Source organism: Lates calcarifer, linkage group LG17 (genome assembly GCF_001640805.2).
Source record: "Lates calcarifer isolate ASB-BC8 linkage group LG17, TLL_Latcal_v3, whole genome shotgun sequence".
Lineage (NCBI taxonomy): Eukaryota > Metazoa > Chordata > Actinopteri > Centropomidae > Lates > Lates calcarifer.
Genome location: NC_066849.1, coordinates 16011652 through 16032004, shown reverse-complemented (window position 1 = coordinate 16032004; position 20353 = coordinate 16011652). Strand labels below are relative to the sequence as shown.

At 39.8% G+C, this 20353-nt stretch overlaps 1 protein-coding gene across 1 annotated transcript; it reads right to left on the bottom strand.

The window, feature by feature from the left end:
- Nucleotides 1-13615: 13615 nt before the first annotated feature.
- LOC108881232 (hydroxylysine kinase) lies at nt 13616-20353 on the bottom strand. The gene is made up of 5 exons (XM_018673092.2): nt 20230-20353; nt 18618-18926; nt 16467-16609; nt 15890-16070; nt 13616-15259 (listed from the first exon to the last, which is right to left on the bottom strand). The coding sequence occupies exons 1-5, from the start codon at nt 20234-20236 to the stop codon at nt 14820-14822; spliced, it is 1080 nt and encodes a 359-aa protein (XP_018528608.1). The 5' UTR covers nt 20237-20353; the 3' UTR covers nt 13616-14819.

Sequence of the window (20353 nt, the reverse complement as noted above, 5' to 3'; positions counted from 1 at the left end):
TTGCATCCAACAATTCACAAACTACAGAAACAGTCATTCGAGCAAGGATAGAGTCTTTGGAAGTGGCAGAGATTGTGTGTGGTTTCCTGTAACACTTTATCCATTAGAGTTTGACTTTGTAGAGAAAGCGTGATCAAGAAAACGGATATGTGTTTTAACGTGGGAGGTTTGCGCTCGTGGTTTAGTTAAATATCATGCAACCGCTACCGGAGTTTATTGTTAATGGCAAGAGTTTGTTTCCAGAATGAGCCACAGTGCCATCCTGTTACTCATTCAGTGGGCTCAGCAGTGTCTTTTCCTGACTGTAAATTTGAATATCAGAACCATAAAATAAACTGTCCCGATCAAAGATGCGAACAAGGCGCCTGAGTCATTTGTGAGTGCGGGAGGAACCTAGTGGTGATTTTGGTTGAAAATTAAACCAAATAACAGGAAAATGAGATGAGTCATTAATCAAACATAAATACCTCCATATAAAAACACACACACACTGTCACACATCTAAAGCTCATGTTGCTTTCCTTGGACACACACACACACACACACACACACATACCCATTCATTCTCCTCCTCTAAATTATGCTGGAGGCGACAGAGTTGCTCAAGTTTAACGCTGAAAAATTTCCACGCTCTAAGAAATGCATGAACAATTAGAGGGACCAAATTGTTGTGCGCTGATGTAGAACATTAAATCAAAAAAAAAAAAAAAAAAAAAGATTTTCTCTTGTCTCAGCATACCCATTACTTCATATCCCCAGGATGGATTCAGTAGGATTTAATTCAATTCAATACAACATTCTTCACTGTAGAAAAGCACCGGCAATTTGTAAATCACAGGTTTTGACAGAAATAAGATTTTCAAAATAGAGATGTGCTGTTTATTACTGGCCTTGGAAGGCAGAGTAAGAATATGTTTGGCAACGCTGAGTGGAGCCCATAAACACACATCAGCATGCACTCGCTGCAGCTCTTACAAACACATACACAAAGACAAATGTACAGTGTTAAGGAAGTGATATCAAAAACATAAGTGATGTCCTTGACTGTGCACTGAATGTATTGCTAGTCAATGTTATTTGTGTAATGTGTTTATCAAGGGCTTCAACATAGTGGTAAAATATAGTCATTGCTCAGATTCAGTGCCACTTGAAGAGTATATGTTGTGATGTGAAATGAGAAAGCTGAGAGTCATTGTGACACTCAGTGACTCCTGGCTCTTCTGTTTCGTATCCTTGAGACAGAACAAGGTGAGAATTTAGGGAGGATATTATTATTCAAAATGACATTGTCATTGTTCGGAGTAACATGCCGATATATATATATATATATATACATATATATGTGGGATGCAAGGCATTTTTTACAAAAGAAATACAGATAGAAGCAGAAGCACAGAAAAAAAAAATTCACACTGGTCCTGCACAGAAATTAATGATGAAGCATCGTATTGATTAATTTGACCTCGATTCCTGCCGAGTCTGAAGAAGGTATCGCTGCTCCCAGTAAATACAGCCTCCTTAATCGCACAATCCTCGCCTACTCATGCTTCTCCGCATTAATAAGCAAACCACAAGCTGCCAATTATTGCAGTCTTAATTCCGGGCTAAAAACTTGCTCTGCACTGTATTAATGACTGCAGCACTCAGCCCATACTGCTGCAGTGTGGGTTTTGCCCCCTAAAAGATTTCTTGTAGCAGTACAGGCTCAGGTGTGCTGTGCTGATGCTGTTAAGGCTGATGCTTGCTTAAGGTACCAGAAATCCCACTGTGCTCCTCATGAGTGACTCTGCCTTGCTTAGAAAATTAATTGTTGCCGTTCTGGTAAGTTTGCAAAGTTTGACAAGATGAACTTTTGTGGCTTTATTGCTGATAAAGTGCTTATTTTGCATATTGGAAAGAAAAAAGAAAGAGTCATGATCAAATGATTTTCTTCAGGTTGCAGGGGGCAGGTCTCAAATGCTGTGGGTCAAAATGTGAATCATTGTTCTCTCCTCTGAGGCTTTTGTCACAAGCCAAAAAAAAAAAAAAAACCTGAGCTCGGCCTCTCTGGGGGTTTGCTGCTCCGTAGAAATCATCAGACTGGGACAAGCTGTCAGATTGCGCGACTACGGCAGAGGCTCTGACACACCATGCAATTTTAAGCTACCACAGGTCAACCCAGCGCTTGTTGTGAGGTCACATCCTCAGCCATGCTCTTCCAGGACACAACCGCAGGCACAGTGGCATCACTTCCCTTGAGCTGAAGAACAACCCACTGTGTTGTTTTCCGAGTAATTTGAACCACATGAGAATGAAACTAAAGGATCAAAGTTACAGCTAAGGGTCATCCCCACAGTGCCTTATTAGTGGAAAAAAAGGTCATTAGCACAACAAAGAAAATCTTTAGTGTCAGCAAAGAAACTCAAGAGGAGCCACTGAGAGTGGAACAGTGTTACATCACTGGATAGGCTTAAAGCATTAGCTTGGATTCCTTCTCCAGGAGCAAAAGATGCCTCTGAATGCATCGTTTCAGTGGTGACCTATAAGTCATTTCCCAGCAAGGCAAAAGTGAAGTGGAATTTCAAATGCTAGATTAAAAACATAAGAAAAAAAAATGCATCTTTAACAGAATTTCATTGATCATAATATTATGGCAAAGTTGGGCGGTCCTTAAAGGGACCACAAAAATCAAAAGCTGTTTATTTGTTAAGGAAAATAGATGTCAAAGAGCGTGGAAATTGGAAATGTTGAAAATGTTCAGTTTCACTGCACACGCTGATGTGGAGTTTGACAATTATATCATCTTGTTTAGTTCCAGATGTCAAATAGTCAAACTGACTGCACTCACATTTTCTTTTTGGCTCAGTAAATATACATCTTAGCCCATCTACAAATCAAATCCAGAATTTAGCTGATCACTCCCTGGGAAAACACACACACACACACTCACACACACACACACACACACATAAGCTAGTCACAACCATAAATCCACTCAGGGGTGTCAAATCATTCACAAGTTTGTTGCTGTTTGTGTGTGAGAACTGAAAAATCTGGGGGAATTTTGAACTCAGTCTCTAACCTTCACAAATATAGTGAATACATTCAAATGTACTTTGAGTCGTACCTTGTACGCAAGCAAATATTCAGTGATGGATCAATTTGTGGCAAAATTCATGCTCTTTCTCAGAGTCATAACTCAGTCAGATCTAACCACACAGACATGACAGACATTTAAGTCATTCAGTGTAACTTACATTTCTGCAGATATCATTATCTTCTATGTCCATGGAGGATGAATGGCCATAAATCCACTTGGAAATCATGGAACAAAGATCCTTTATAACTCCAGAACTTGGCTAACAATCATTACATTTTGGAGTTGTCTTCAGTACCATTGTAATCCAGTCATAGTAGCCTGTATCCCTACTGCTGCATTGCAAACAGCTAAAAGCTAATTTGGGATACATTTCTGTCAAATGTGCCAAATGTAGTCATTTATTTTCTTAAAATGGGCTCTAGTTGTAGCCTGCAGCAACTAACTGACTCCACTGCAACATTATACTTCCTGTTTACATTTTTCAAGGTATTATGGGAACTGTAGTCCTAAAACTTAAGCACTGAATTATGACAAATAATAAGAAGAGTGACAAAACCCATTAATATATTAATATTATCTTTTTTTTAATATTGTGCTATCAATATTTTGTTTGACCTGAGGGTGGACGGGGGGGTTCTTAGATCATCCACATTTAAACAGACTTACATAAACATACACACAAATACACACGCACGTTTGCATGCATAATGCAAAGCATCCACATTGCACACATAAGATAAGCCCATCTGAGATTTAATGATCCCTGTAGGGAAATTAAGTATACATATGTACATGTACAAGCATGTTTAAACATAAAAACAACTACATGAACGCACACACACACACTCAAGCAGCCTCACATAAACACAGAACCTGTTTCTGTTTTGCCTGCTTGGGCTCCAGCGGGCCAACAGATATCTCTGTGTCCTTCTGTCTGCAAAGCCAGTTTATACAGCCTCTGATTTATGGAGCTGCTGTATGCAGCCAAAACAACGCCTCTGACCTCTTTTCCCACAGTTCTCTCCTCCTCTGTCTATCAGCAGAGGCTGAGAGTGGAGAATCTTTTTTTATAGGTGGTGCAGTAGCAGATCTATGTCACACAGTGTTTGGTGGGTGTTTTAGCATACTTGGATGCTACAGGGGCAAGATTTTATGCATACCACCACATAAACAGAGCCAAAAAGTTTAGATGAGTTCAAGACCATTAATAACGTGTTGTTGTTTTTGTTGTTTTTTTTTAAGTGGTCACATTATCTTAATTGCCCTGACACAGTAAATAATATATCCTGTGAGATAAACCTCTCTTTTTTTTTTTGCATTTATCATTGGAGGTGAAAGTCAGAAGAGACAAGCCCAGACAAAATTGGTCTGACTAGGAGAGGAGCTGAGTCTGAAAGAGGCAAAGTTACAAGGTCGGGCTCAGGAGCAGAAAATAATCTCTTGAACAGACAAACTCAGAAACAGAAACAGGCTCAGAATGAGAAGCAAAAACAGCCTCACATTAAAAAGCAGAACGACTAAGAGCCAGAAGGAAAGTGAAGGTCATTGGCAATAGGAACGTTGCTGGATACAAGAAACTGTCTTCCCATAAAAAATGACCCATTAGGTTGTTGTATACAAACAGCTTATTCTGACCCATATGTTTAATTATTAGGCAACATCCTGCAGTCAAGTCAGAAAGCATCAGTCTTTTCAGCAACGTGACAACGTGACGTGGCTGCATTCAAGTGACAAAGCCTTCTCGTGGACATAGCAAGCGTGGACGCAAGCAAAGGAGGAAGCCAGGTGATGTTACAAAGCAACAAAATCAGCATAGACAGGAAGTCGATGTGGATGGATGCTTTGACAAAACATTGTTTCCTGTCAGCATTGATTGTTTTAACCATGACCACAGTTGGTCTACCATGTGTTTATTATTGCAACCACGAGAATGAAGGACCTCTGAACCTGCTACTGGATCAGGCTTTAAGAGCTGTGTTTGGATTTGTAGAGTAGATTCCCTCCAACAATCACACTCAAAAATTTAAATGTCCTTAAACTATGATGAATCTGTGAGGTTTTTTGGGGGGAATCTCTGACTAATTCAACCTTGCATAACTTTTCATTGTTTTCTGGCTATTTTCTTCTACATTTGTCTAGTTTAAATGAAATTTTGACCTGAGCCTCCACATTTAGAGATCTGACTCCATGTGTTTTCACTTATTGTAAGAGAAAACTCTCAAAACACCAATACAACATTAAGCCTCTCTCTTTCTATGATGGACATTATTTGTAGTTCAGAGGGTGCTGTGGAGCCAAAGCTGACTGATCTGGGCTGCAGCTCGTAGGAGAGCCTCGTGGGTATGCAGCGTTTTCTGATGTTGGCTGAATGGAAAAGCGAGTAAGGCCAACAACAGACCTCAGAGGGATTTTGCATCATGCGAATGGGTGTGAAGGGTCATCAGGGGTCACACTGACCCTCCCCTCACGCCTTTCCAATGATTCACAGTTTAGATGTCCACACCTCCCACTCACTCGCTTCATTTTCTAATCTCTTGCCATCTTTTCCCCCACTGTGGTGCGTTCTTTCCGTCTCCGTCTCCAGTGCCATTTACTCTCAGACTATCTATCTGTAAACACATGCACACATATGTGGCTGTAATCGCACACGCGCACAGCCAAACATCACATCAAGGCTCTTAACAGAAACACATGTCCCGGGGTGGAAATGCCTTAGATCTCCAAATTAATACAGAAGAGAATCAAAATATTATGTTCCCTATTATGAGTGCTGAAAAACTAATGAACAACAACAGCAAATATGAAAAGCGTCTTGATTCTGTTTCCTCCCCAATCTCGCCAACAGCTGGGAAACAAAAATCAACCCCGCGTCACCTCAATTTCTCTCCTCAAAGAGTGAGGAGATTTTGCAGAATTACTGGAAATTACATGTTGAATTAAAAGTCCATTTTATCTAAAAACAGAGGGCCTTTGACAGAGACTAAATATTATGGACTGTTGGCAAAAGCTTTCTGTTGGCTTAACTGCTCCTGCCACCCTGCACAGTTTTACATTACTTTATTGTTTCAGTAAAATAGCTTTTTCCCCTCAGCTTTTCCCTTAATTTCTCAACTTTTCTTTTAATGGATGTCATTTGTCAAAAAGGGAGGGAGATAAACATACTTTCAGCTATGGGATTTAAAATAGGGGAAGACATTCTGCCTTTTTTTTCCCCCTCTCTCTCTCCCAGAAGAACTTTTTGGATTAGTGTTGTTACTCTTCGATTTTCATATAATGATTCTTAATTCCAGTTTCTCTCTGTACCAAATCTCCCAGCGAAGCTCGCGGGCTGCCGTCCAGAATGACAGCCTGTTTGTATATCTAACTGTCCACCCGGTCATGCAGTAGTCACACACACAAGCGCACTCACTCCATCATACCGCACATGCTGACCCACCTACACCGACAGCGAGCCATATTCACATACATACACACAGGCATTCACATGCTGACCCACCCACACAGCCACCTACTGTACCTACAAACACACACACACACACACACACACACATCAGTTTGAACGTGCTGAACTGTGCTCGACTTGCATAATCTGTTCTGAATGGCCCACACCTCACGTTACAGTCAATTGTGAGTCTACTGAATCACAAAATTTGTTTACATTCACTCTAATGATGCAGTTACAACCTCAGGGAGATGATAGATAATTGTCATGTAAACACTTCAAACGAAGTTAGATTGAGTTAAGGAAGACTGGATTAAGAGCTAGGCTCTTTTGAATTACTCCTTCCTGTAAATTCTTTAATGTAGTTACTTTGTGGTGTTTTTATTCTGCACACTCACCACTTACCTCATGACATAAAACAGATGCAAAGCAGCGAGTTTAATAAAAAAGCGGAATGGCTGGAGGTGGGGGAAAAAATAAAAAATGTTTTTTCTTGTGGTGACAGAGAAACAGCTGTGGCAACACAGCACAAAACAGAGCTTGAGTTGAGTCACTGTAAATTAATCAGAGCTGCATTTACTGTATTATTAGCCTGTAGGCTTGCACACAATCTCCGATGTACACTTGAAGACCTCATGCAAACCTGGGGTCTTGAATAAGCAGTGGTGGAAAGTGACCAAGTTCATTTACTCAAGTACTGCAGTTTAGTACGGTTTTGAAGAATATTTATCTGACAGCTACTAGTTACTTTGCAGGTTGTGATTTTATAGGCAAAACATAAGTTCACCTTATAAAATATGATGATCGTACACTGTTATGCCCAAAGTACTTTGAAAGCATAGAGCTTTTTATATGTTAGTGCATCTGGAATAATAACCCATATAATAACACACTGAATGAGGCCATAATCAAAATAATTACATAAGGTACATTTTGCTGATAATACCACTGTGTCTTAACTCGAGAAGATCTCTACAGGCTAATTTTGTTTGTTTATTTGCTTTTGCCCTGTGCATCTAATAACATAGATTTCTGTTGGCATATGATGCTGATACAGGAAAGTTTTCCAACTAAGTTAATATTAAGTTTAAAAACAACATTTTCTGTTCAAATGTGGTTTTGAACTTGAACATAACCTTGACAAAATGGGCTAGAGTCCATGGTCTCTTTCATGCATTTAACCCCCTGACTGTGGTAGCGGCTTCTGAGATGACTACAAAGAGCAGAACACTGTAGCCCCAGTTTGTGCTTCTAGTTTGCAGTTAGCCTTAAAATTAGCAAAATTCCGGGGTGCCATAGCCGAAAGGTTAGTGTGCATACTGCATGGGCCTTGGTGCCCAGAGTAGCTAGTCCCCAGTTTGACTCCTGATCTGGCTGGACCCTTGCTGCGTGTCACTCCCCTACTCTCTCTCTGCGTTTCCTGTCTCTCTCTCACTGTCAAAAAAAATAAATAAATAAAAAAATAAAAAAAGGTAAAGCTCTTAATCCAGGACTTTTACTTGTAACACTTTTACTTGGACTGGAGTACTGCATCCAACACTTTGGGAAAGTCAGATTACTATGACTTAACTCATTTCAACCTTGATCACGGTGTTAGTGTAACACAGAGGTACCTGCCACTTTTGTCTATAAAAAAAGCATCACCATGTAAATCAACTTCCTTTGGCCTGCAGAACAACTCTGCAGCCCCCCCCCCCTTTCAGTATTTCAGTATGAGCAGAAAGATGACGAGGCCTCTCTCTCTCCTCCTACGTAGTCTGGCTAAAACCACCTGAGACAAGCTGGTTAATGACCTGAAATTCTGGAGGGTGCAGGATGCTCCAGCCGTCTTTCACTCTCCCACTTCACTTTCTCACCCTGCTTTTGCCCTTGTTTGTAGCAGACATGCGTCTCCTCCAATCTTGCATTTCTTCGCATTTTGGACGCGTCAGGTTTTGGGTCACTGCCCTTGGCACTCCAAGTTGAACATGTCTCTCAACTTGAGCTGTGCTGTGCATGATGTCAGTGTCAGACAGAGAAAAAAAAATTAGCAGCGCTTGGAGGGGAATGTAAATGTCTTACAGGGTGTATTTGTCTTCAGCAAAGCTTGCTTCTACTTGGCCCTTAATATCCACTCATCATCTCACTAGATAACAAGGAAAAGAAGACAGGAAATGGGGGAGTGAGTGACCAGAATGGACAGTTTTGCTTCCATCAACAGAGAAAGTATGAAACAATGTTTTGGTGTTGAACTTAAAGGTGTTGTATGTAATTTTTTGCTATTGCTACATAGCCAACATTAGCATTAACAGCTGTTTGCTTACCAGTCTAGAAGAAAGGCTGCACTTTTTCCACTTAGGTTAGCATGCTAACCAGCAAGCCCCAGTCCATCCCATCTTGTAATACCACATTCACTACTATGTTTCTAGTTGTTCTGTGAAATACAAAATTCCAAGTAAATCACCAAGATAAGCAACAACATCAAACTACCCTGGCACCACAGCCTCATGATGAGCCAGTGAAAACTCTGTTATGTAAAAATGTCTGTATTATCTCCCATGTATCTCTAATTACCATAATTAGACATAGTGTTCAGACTGCAAGTTTGCATCATCACTTTCTTAGCACTGACAGAAACCAGCAACAAACACTTCTTCATCTCTCTTACGCTCAGCAGCTTTGCAGTGCGCAGCCTGCACAAAATTCAAACCTTTTGTTCTATCAGTTCTTTTCCCAAAGCTGATGGCTTCTTTTAAGCAACAACCCTCAGAAAATCAGAGAGCGAGAGTGTTTTTTTTTTTATTTAGTTTTTTTGTCTCTTTAGCTCTTTTGTTATAAGATCAAGTTGATATGTGTTATCTAAAATGTCTAAATGCTCGTATTACTGCAAATGTGTTTAACAAATCCCGCAGTGCTACTGAAAGAGTTGACTTTTTCAAGACATGCCGAATTGACTAGAGTTGACTAGAGAGTTGTGTGTCCAGCGTATGGCTGTAAGGCATGCGGGGGTGTCTGAAACTATCTTTAAGAGTCAGACATAGTGTACATTTTTATATTCTGAGTTCAGCTATATATTTGCTGCGTGGGTGGAACGGGATCACAACACCATCAAGTCAGACAGTGTCAAGAATGTGAATCACAGGACAGAGAAAACTTGAGAAAAGTACAAAAAAATAAACACTTATTATCTCTGGAAAGTAAATGGTATGTAGATACATTTTTTTTACCTTCCTGTTGCCAGATGGATTATGTTTACTACATTATTTGATTTGTTGCTGAAAAGCTTTTTAAATCAAACTGTTTTATTTCAAATGCTTAACCCACAATAGCTTTGACCTTCTTGATCATCAGTAATATTCCCATCCATGTAAAACTGCAAGAAGGACTAAACAAATACCAGAATGCACCACTGAAATGCTGTTTCCCACCTCGCTTGCATAGAAATAAATGAGATGAAAGCTACTGTAAAGGTTAATGTGTAAATAAAAATGTACAGATCCAGATGATATTATCATTGTAATCTGGGCCTTGCGTGCCAACATTGAGCTGATATTATGAGACAAGAGGTTCCCACTCCATCAATCCTCCTGCTGCGAGCAGAGTTCAAGAGTATTAAAAGCTTGTACTGCATTTTGGGATCATTATATCATGTAGCATGGAAATTGGCTGGTAAAAACAGAAACTGCACTCCAACAATGCCACAGTTAAATTTCCCATTAGGTCCTGATCATGACTATCCAAAAATATTTCCATCTCTTTTGGGCCCTGGGTGTCTCTTCATCCTCTCTGTTCCTCTCTCTCTTAATGGGCCATTTGGCCAAGTTGTCAAAAATAATGGGAGTATGACTGAGATAGAGTTGCAGTGGCAATCAATCTTTATCAATTTGCACGTTGTTGTTGTTGTTTTTTTAATCTATTCCTTTTATTTTTCATGTTTTCATACATCATAAATCCTTGTAATAATTTCTATTCTGACCATTTGTATTATGATAAACAGCATAGTCACACATGCAATTGATATCAACATTACTGGTCTAATTCCTACTACACTTTGTTCACCATTCAGTGAAGCGAATTAAAGAAGTGGGCGAGATGCATTCTCTACCTGTTAGAAACTGATCCTATCTAGTTCACTTTCTGCAGAATTAAGCCAAAAAATTTGAGCTGTTTTTTTCCTGTTTTGTCATTGTGACAAGTGAGTGTATGGACAGGAATATATATGCTAGATAAAATAACTTGCTAGTTGGCTCTCCAAGTAAGCTCCAGGAAACCTGTTCTCATTTTTTCTGCCTGCTCTTCCTCCACAGCTTGTAGGTAAATTCTGCCTTGTCATTTGTGGTGTGATAGCGTAAAGTCATATTTTATCAGTTAATAATTACAACTCAAAATCCTGTACTTATTATGAGTTACTCAAGCATGTATGGTAGTTCAAAATGATCTTATTTTGATAATTCAGGTATAATTTCTCAGTGGAATCAGACACCTTCCTCCTCCTCCCACACACACACACACACACACACATCCCCTTTGCTGCACAGTCACCCTGTGACTCAGTCAGCTCAGTAAATCCGGTCTGTCCAATCGATTAGCCACCCCTCTCTGTACGCCTCCCTAATGTTGGAGCTCTGAGAGGCTGCTGTGCTTCCCACCTGTTCAGCACAGATAGGCCACCATGACGCTTGTTACAGCGAATGTGGAGATGTCCACTGAAAAGCGACACGTGATAATGTGCAAAAGTTTTAATGAATTCATGCTGATGGCTTTTTTTTTTTTTTTTTTTTTTGCTTCTTCTTCTTCTTTTGCTCTCCCATTGGTGAGTTTTGTGGGTCTGATGGGGGAATGCTTTGCGATAGAAGACTGAGACCAGCATCCGTCTGCAAAAGCCCAGACACTCTGAAACAAACTGATAAGACTGAAGAGGCCATTGAGCTACCACAGCAGCTTACTAATTGAGGCCGCTGTCTCTTCTTCAGCTTTACTCCCAATTGTGAGGAGCATCCCTTTTGTATTTGTGTGATTTTAGCGGCTGGATGCTGTTGTGATTATGCCTTATGTTAGAAAGTTGTCACACTTTAGAGGTGACTTTATCCTTTAAGTATGCTGTCTTTGGAATACAAATGATGCCACTAAATTAAAAGAATAAAGACAATTTCTCAATGCAGAGAAGGTAAAGAAAATCATTTGAATAATTCAGTCTCACTTGTTTTAGACAATGGTATCTAGGTAAGCAAAGCTATTCAATAAATCTCAGGTAACTGCGTGCTCAGAGTGCTACATAATTAAGTAATGGACATGCATTTTTTGTGTAAAGCCTGTTTAGGACCTTTGCCAAACTGTCGATAACCATAACAGATGAGAAACATCTTCGTTAACATATAGAGGGAGAGACCCATTAGTCCGGTATCAAACTCTTGACATCTTGGCCAATATAGATGGTCCGGGCGTAAAACTAATATGCATTACACGAGCGTCTGTCAGGGATCCATGAAGTGAATTAGTCCTAACGGGTCAGCTTGGCAGCAGTAAGGGGCTTGGCAAAGACGGCCGAGAGCTGTGCGCCTGATGAATCCATATTAACGACGGAGACTAACAGTTGTTTTCAATAGAATAAAGAGACAGCAACTGAAAAAAAAGCATCCGGGCGGTGGGACTTTGTTGTTTTTTTATTTTTCATCTCAGTTTATGCAAGGAAGGACAATATGTGCCAGCTAAATGTGGGTATTGGTATTCAATATTTGGAATATATAATGTCACTGACTAAGGACTCTAATTATTATTGGCAATACTGTTTATTTGTTTTGAAATGTGCGGCTGACTATGCTGGAATGAATGGGCTCTGTTTTGCGAGTCAAATTCTACAAAGTCAGTATTTGTAGCCAGTCAGACTGTAGACTGGCTTTTCAGGAACCCAGTCAATGATTGATGAAGATGTTTTCACTGCAGTAATGCTTGGAAATGCTCAGAGCCTGAAAAGTCCAAAATCATCTGACAAATGACCCCGAGGAGCCGAACCGCAGTCACAGAAATATACTTTAATGGAAATCAGTAACACTGAACTCGTCGTTGGAGAAACTTATGCTTATGATTGGCGAGTGGACAGATCAAACCCACAGCACTGTTGGAGAGAGGGCGGTAGAAATGCTCCCTCTAGCAGCTTTTTCTCTTTTTTGAGTGTGTAATTCAAATCTGTTTCATTATATTTTGCACTGCACTGCACCAGGAGCTGTCACAATATTTAAATACATCATACATAACATAAAGAAAAGCCATTCGAAAGGCTCAACAATGGGTGCAGCATATTTTTGAAACAGTAAATTCTGACTTTAAAAGCCTGCAGATTGGTGGTCTTTGGAGTGTAAATTAAATTTCTGTGCTGTATTTTTTTTTTTTTTTTAAAAAAAGGTGCGGTGTAGACCCAGTGCTCTGTTTTGAAATGCCAAGAGGATTAATGGCACTGATAAGTGGGGTTGGTGTATTAAGCTAAGTCCTTTGAGTGTTGCCATTTCTATTTCAGCTATAATTTGTGGAACATGGATTTAAAGTATTACAAAGACAAAAGGAGAAAAGGCTGAAGAGAGATAGAGAGAGAGAGAGAGTGGAGAGACTGTGGCTTACGAGGGAAACAGTGCAAAGGTTCAGATCTATGCCTTTTTCGGCTTGCTATGCTCAAATGCTGGTGAACTACAGGGAAACAGACGGGGAACAAACGTGAACACGGGCAGACATTCACAGACGCACACTGTGACTTTTTCTGCATGACTGGAGGTACATATTGCGAGCTGCAGTGGGGGCAGAGGGCAGATGGTGCCTTTGAGGTGGGAGGTTGAAATGTAGAAAGGTAGATGAGGGGTGTGTGTGTGCGTGTGTGTGTGTGAGTGTGTGTGTATGCGCATGTGCAAGTGTGATAGCGTTGGGAGTGTTGACATAAGGTTCTGGTTGAGGTGTGTGGTGCACAGCAGTGCTTGAAGGTGAGATGCAGTGAAAGAAAAAAAAATCCTGCTACTGTGACAGTTTCATCTGCAGTTGTGCAGTTTTTTTCCACCAGGCTATACTTTCTGCTTCACTCAAAATGAAGGGACAGGTATGAAACAGAGTGGCAGATCTTGTCCCTTGAACCATTTATTAAACCATGTATTATCTCAGATATGTAAAAGAAGCCCTTTAAGTATCTTCCTGTTCACACTGCAGTGTTAATCCTCTACTTAAAACCCTTTTGTTCTGAAAAATGGAAAGCTGGAGACATTTTCGGAGCAGTAGAGGTTCACAAGCTTGTCCACAAACTACAACTTTATACAGCATCATCAAGGGATATGAGGTCCTTCTACATCTCAGCCCTCAACCTCTCAAGACAGTCAGAGAAAATTATTGAAGCAAACAACTGACAGGATTTATAGTTTTTTTAAGAAGCTGAGTCTGAGAGGCTGATTCACATGAGGAGCATTAATAGCATCATGTGCGATAAATGGGTTAATGTCTCCATCTAGTGTTCAACCTTTTCTTCTGTGAAACTACAGCTTTCTCTGTGGTTCTCTGTTTTCTTACAGGGAGATGGTTAATTTTTGCTTCTTATTGCGGGAACAATTAAATCAAACTATAAATACAATAATGTTATTTATATCTACATGCAATTTTTTTCAGAACTCAAAGAAAAAAAATGCTTATATCAATTTAAAAACAATAAATAACACAAGTTTGGCTGGATATATTGACATTACCATTGTCAGTATGACATGTTGTAATAAAATGTTTTAGTCATAACATGGGTGTGTGATTTGATGAGAACAATACAGTTTAACTTTTCATTAGTAAGTCCTCAGGGGATTCTCACTTCTAATAAGACATAAGAATTTTTTTTTAAGTCATCTGTAGTAGGAAAAGATTCCTACAATAACTACCTCAAGTCTACACGTTTTAATGTTTTTTATGTTGATGATAAAATGATTTTGGATCAGACTTTTTGCTGCCATTTCCCATAAGGTAAGTGGTGAAGTTGTTGATGGGCTCTTTCTGATGAACTAGAGATACAGAGGTGTATAAATTATCTGTCAATTATTTATCAATGATTAATAAATATATTGATTATAAATCCTGAAACCAAAAAAGTAATGTGTAAAATATTGTTTGAGTCAAATATGGTAAAATTCCAGTTTAAAGGAAAAAGTTATAATTGTTCAAAACAGATCAGGCAAGGACTAGAAATAGATTACAATTACAGCTGTTCCACAGATAGCTGCTTTAATAGTAAAAGATTTGTCATCATCACCTAGTGGTCAAACATGTAAAACGTCATGCTCATCCACCATGAGAAACATTTCTTTGTTAATTGTATGAGTATGTGCTCGCATCTGTGAACCACTTTCTTTCTACTTCTTTCTTGCCTAGCTTCCAGAGTTTAGTGAGGAGCCCAGTCCCATTTTTGGCTGTAGCCAGGAGGTATTTCTTGTTGTCTGGGTTTTTTTTGACATTGTGCCTCCCGTAAACCAGAGACTGGCACAACCGACAGAGCACCAGCAGGAAGAGGGAATCTCTTTCTTCATTGCTGAGCAGCATAACGCTCTCCCAGCCTGATAACACTGCTCCACCTACGTCCAAAGGACTGGGGTTCTCCAGCATTAAGTACATGATCATTACTGCCACTTCAAACACGTAGCATCCATTTGTAAGCAGAGAAAAGTCGAGGATGCCGGACACCTCGTGATGCCCATTGGCAACAGCTGTGACAAGGATGTTCTGGTCACTTAAGTCTGCATGTATTATTCCTGTATAAGACAAGAGAACACTTAGTACCTTTGCCCCTGTAAAAACTGTGCATCTATTTGAAGTTAACTGTGCAACTCTAGCATTTGTTGCAGGCAAACCAAAGTGTGGCCATTAATCTCTGAAGATTGCTAGACGACTACTGGTAGCAGCCACTGTCAGTACACAGCAGCTGTGTTATGGTTAAGGTTAGGGAAAGATTGTAACTTTGGCAAATAAACTATGGGCTAAAGTTACGCCTGGTTAAACCTGCAAGACTTTTTTTGGCCATTTGGGGGCAGCAGAAACACAACACTTTTCACATTTTAGATTGATATTGTGGGGTTGTTAGCAAACAATGTCTTATGACCACATCCCTTTTGCATGTGATGCACTATTAATATTAATTATAGATGATTTTTGTATGAAAAGATAGTGGTCATGGTTCAAAATCACACAAATGTTAAATGGAGGTCTGTAACAGGGCATGCGAAACCCTCCAATATGAACTGAATTTCTAGGTTTACTGGGTTGGATTGGCATTCACCCTGTTCATATATACACAGAAAGTCATAGAATCATAAACACAAGTTTCACAGTGAACCAAAAAAATACAGCACATGATGAATGTAGAATGTCATCTGATCTGATACCTTTTTGGAAAGAGCTGATTTTGGGCTCCACATGTGATTTAAATTGTTCAATGACTGCTTTGATCACTTCCTTCAGGGGGTCTCCATCCATCACTGATAGGTAACCCTCCATGAGAGGAATGTTGGACATACTCCAAAGTGAATCTTTTTGTTGTAAGACATCAAGGTTTGGGGATACCAGCTGAAAAAAATTGAGAAAGAAGTTTTTTTTTCATTGTTCACATGAAAATATTTATTAGCACAGCTTTAAATATAATCACTATTTATGTGAAAGGGGTTGCTTGCAGTGATGAGCCCACAGAGAATTATCCCTTCAGCTCTATGGAGCTTTCTCTCCAGCTCATTGTTTTGGTTTTACAGCCCACAGCTGTACTGATTTGGTTCATTCTCACCACTCTTAATAGTGTTGTTTTTCAGCCTCAGCAGGCAGCTGTTTTCCATGCATAAGCTCTAAAAACCCACTGTTTGGCACCAGCAACAAATGACAGACAAAGTTAGTTTGTAGAGAAGGTAAGTCCTCCTGCATCAACCATCTGCTCCAAAAATCCTATTAATAGAATCTGGCCTTAAAATGTACCTGTTGCAATGTCTTATCCATGGATGCAGCCAACTTGCCCACATTATAAAGATCCTGCGTTGTCACTGGAGATTCTGCAATGGTTTTTCCAGGGATGTAGGTCAACAGCCTCACACAGTAGGTTTGAACACCATGTCCACAGTCTAAGAAGGTAGGGTGGATGCAAAAACAAACATGTTCAGTTCATTTAGTCTCATTTAGAACTTGAAATTACCATGGTGATTAATGTAATAATTTAATTACAGACTAGAAAAGGCATTGTTTATTCATACTGGACAGGTGGTGTTGTTTGTCTCCCCACAGAAGTGTTAAACATTGCAAAGTGCAAACACTCACAGTCTTGTGAAGCAGGCCAGAGCATCATATGTGACTCACTACAGTATAGTCAGTCGTATAAGGTCGCCTGCTATATATATGTACATAATGCAACCTCGTTTGTCGACAGTGTCTCCTTCTCCTGCGAGCGCACACATTTCTGCTTCTCATTCAATTCCTCTCTGCCATTGCCCCCACATCAGTATCTCGCACATCCTTGAACAACGGCATAGCTGAAGATTTGTGTGGGGAGACGGTAACCTTCCTTTTAATGAAAATGTAAACCTTTGAGCGGCATGTTTGGAATTGTAATTAAACTCTGACAAAATGTCAAAAGTGTCGCGAGGTACATAAGAATGCATTGTATTGGAAATTCTCGTATGATTCATGATAATTGTGATTTATTAATAATCTTGACCATTTGCGGGGCAGGGCACCTCGCCCCATCAAGGACAGGGGCTGATACAGGCCTACATAACTGTGTAATCTCTGACACTTTTCTCTCAGGCTACACTGTTGTGTAGTCTCCAGAAGATGTTTTCCTTTTTGTCTCTGGACGTAACCTTGTTTCTTTTGCATTTAACCGATAATCTATTGTATTATTGTTGAGAGATACCAAGGCATGAGAGGAGATAGCTGTGATAGCTCTCTCGTTCCACAACCCTCCCTCAAACACCACTGCAGATCATTAACCTGACACAAACTACATTAAACAGTAAACTCAAACATATAACGTGTACACATGATATTATGTGTATATTATTCTGAAATTAATTAATTATTCTTCTAAATTATTCTTCTAGAATTAATAAATTAATTCTTCTCTAATAGCCTAAACCTCACTATCTCTAAACAAGGATCAGTGGCAGTCAGCAGTGGATGTCATTATTGCAACCTTACTTGACAAGTCTATACCTCAGGAAGCCTTGAGGGTTTACTACTGCTGCACCCTAAATTCTGCAGGTGATTCTATCTCTTTTTTCTCAAATGCCCTTAAGCCATCAATGGAGATTTAGCTGCTACTGTGCCTCCTGTTTCAAGAAATGTAGCAGCAACCCACATGCCTCTGCACGGTATGAAGTAACAGCACAAGTATTCTCTCAGTTCAATCTAGGTAAAGACAAAAGACAGTTTTTTTTTTTTTTGCAAAAATAAATAACCCTAAGAAGGAAGGTGATTTTAACTGTAGTCCGTTGGGTTCACATGAGGATTCAAGTTAAGCTCTCTGTGATTCGGAACAATCTGACATTTTGGGAAACTCACTATGTGGTGGAGAATTGGACAAGAACACTGATACCAGTCTCATCTCCATCTGATAAATATAAGGTTACAGCCAATTAGCTTATCTTAGTTTAGCACAAAGGCCGGAAGCAGCGGGAAACATAGCCTGGCTCAGTCAAAAGATACCTACCAGCACCTTACCTTACTAGTTATGCACCAGTCTCTGCTGAGCTTAAGAAGTGTTGGTATGTTGTTATCTTCAGACAGAGCCAAGCTAGCTATTTCCCCCTGCTTTCATCCTTTGTGATAAGCTAAGCTAATGGACAGCTGGATGTAGAAATGCAGACTTAGCAGGCAGATATCAAAGTGACATTGATCTTCCTGTGTCACGCTCCGTTCTTCATGGGCATGGTAATTAATGGTAATTAATCAATTCATGACTTCTGTATGTACATTATGGAAAAGGCTGGATGTTGTTTTGATCCAAATATGTATGCTTTTTGGACTGGACTCAGTTTTGTGTATTCACATGGGAGAAGGCGTCCTCAGTCATTAGTTTAACCATCGACCTCTGTGCCTGTTGAAATGTTACTACAGAGTGAACTTGCTTGTTACCTATGTCCTCCATACTCATGAGCTGCCCTGTGGCGGTGGGCACAGCTGTCTGGGCAGGAAATCCACGCTGGCGTAGAAAGGACAGGGTGAGGGTCTGCACCTCCAGCAGCGTGGCATTCTTACTGTCTTCTGAGTTCATGATCTTCAGGACATACTTAATACCCTCCTTGTCAACCACAAGGAAGTTCTGGTCCAAATAACTAGGCAGGGTGGTGATCTCAGTCGCGGCAACTCCATAAAGTGTCAATGCCAGTTCGGTTACTTGCGGCGGGGTGAGTGTTGGGCGTGGATTGACAGCTGTGGCATTGTCTGCACATAACAGGAAAATACATTTGTCACTTTAAGAGAGTGCTTCCAGAGTGAGAGAGTCTTGCCAGCGGCAACTTGTGAGTCTGCCAGAGGTCACACCAAAACCCCAAACATATTTTTGAGTTTGTGAGTCACACCAGGTTCATGAAAAAGAGGTAGGGTGAGACCTTGCAGGGAGCAGATACAAGTCTGACAACATCCTTGGTCTGTTGTGCTTGTTAGTACACAACAACAACCTGTTAAGTTCTCAGAATGGACCACTCTTTTCATTTTACCTTCCATCCACTCTAGCCACCTCCTGTAGGGTTGCTGCCCCCATTACGGGATGGTTTTATCCCATGTGACATTTGTACCCACACAACAATTTTCAAAAAAGTTTTTATCATCATCAGAATGTGATTTATATTTTAAATTCTATGTTGATAAAACTACCAGAAGCCGACAACAACGCATTAACAAACACAAGAGTGGAATTAGGAATAATGATGCTAATTATCCTGTGCCATGTCACTTTAACGTCTTCTCTCATAATGTGTCTGTTTTACATTTGAAACTACTACCATGGATCTCCCTTGAGGAGGCAATATTATTAACAAAATAAAAACAAACAAAAAAAAAACTTGTTTGGATCCATACGTCTGATATGAGACATGGATGATCTATTATTCATGACTAGATGATTGACAACCTCAGGACATTATGCAGTGATTTTTTGTTATGTAAGTTTAATTTAGTTGGGCTTGGCTCAGATGATTTGTGAGATATAGGAAGCTCTAAAATAATTTCAACGTTAAGTATGTCATGTATTGATAGATGTTACAAAGCATTACGATCCCAAGATTATAATAATTCCTTTCCTTTAACATCTTTGAGAAAATTACATATTGGAAACAACTCAACTAAATTTTGTGGCAGGTTATTTTTCCAGCCTTTGACAGCATCTCAGCTGCCTTTTGCAGCACTTACAGAGCTCAATGAACATTAATATTCTCTGCAAGACTCTGACAGCTGTCGTGAACCACTGGTTAATAACTGTGTATTTTTATAAACATTGCTAAATGGTGGCTTCATACAAACACTGACTGCCAAAATATGATGTCTGTGTTGAAAATAAATAACAGTCAACAGTTTTAAAAAATCCTCAGAGTACTGTCTGAGGTTATTATAGGACTGAGCAGTAGCTAACTTAACATTGTCAGTATTACTAAATATACATACATGTTAATAAAAGCTTTGACCTTAATTAGAGTAAATGAGTATATCTGACATCCCCATTAATTTAACAGAGATTAAGGGCACTTACCCATCATCTTTTGGTAGTTTATGTAAAGGAGGTGAGAGGCTGAAAGGCAGTACAGAGTGAGTCACAAGCTTTTGAACAGCTTGAGTGTGGAAAAGCCAGTCGAACCAAATTCCCACCCCTCAAA

Coding starts and splice junctions, on each gene's coding strand:
- LOC108881232 (XM_018673092.2), bottom strand. Junction 16,610..18,617: donor CATGAGTATGGAGGACATAG/GTAACAAGCAAG, acceptor CTACCTTCTTAG/ACTGTGGACATGGTGTTCAA. Junction 16,071..16,466: donor TGGATAAGACATTGCAACAG/GTACATTTTAAG, acceptor AATTTTTTTCAG/CTGGTATCCCCAAACCTTGA.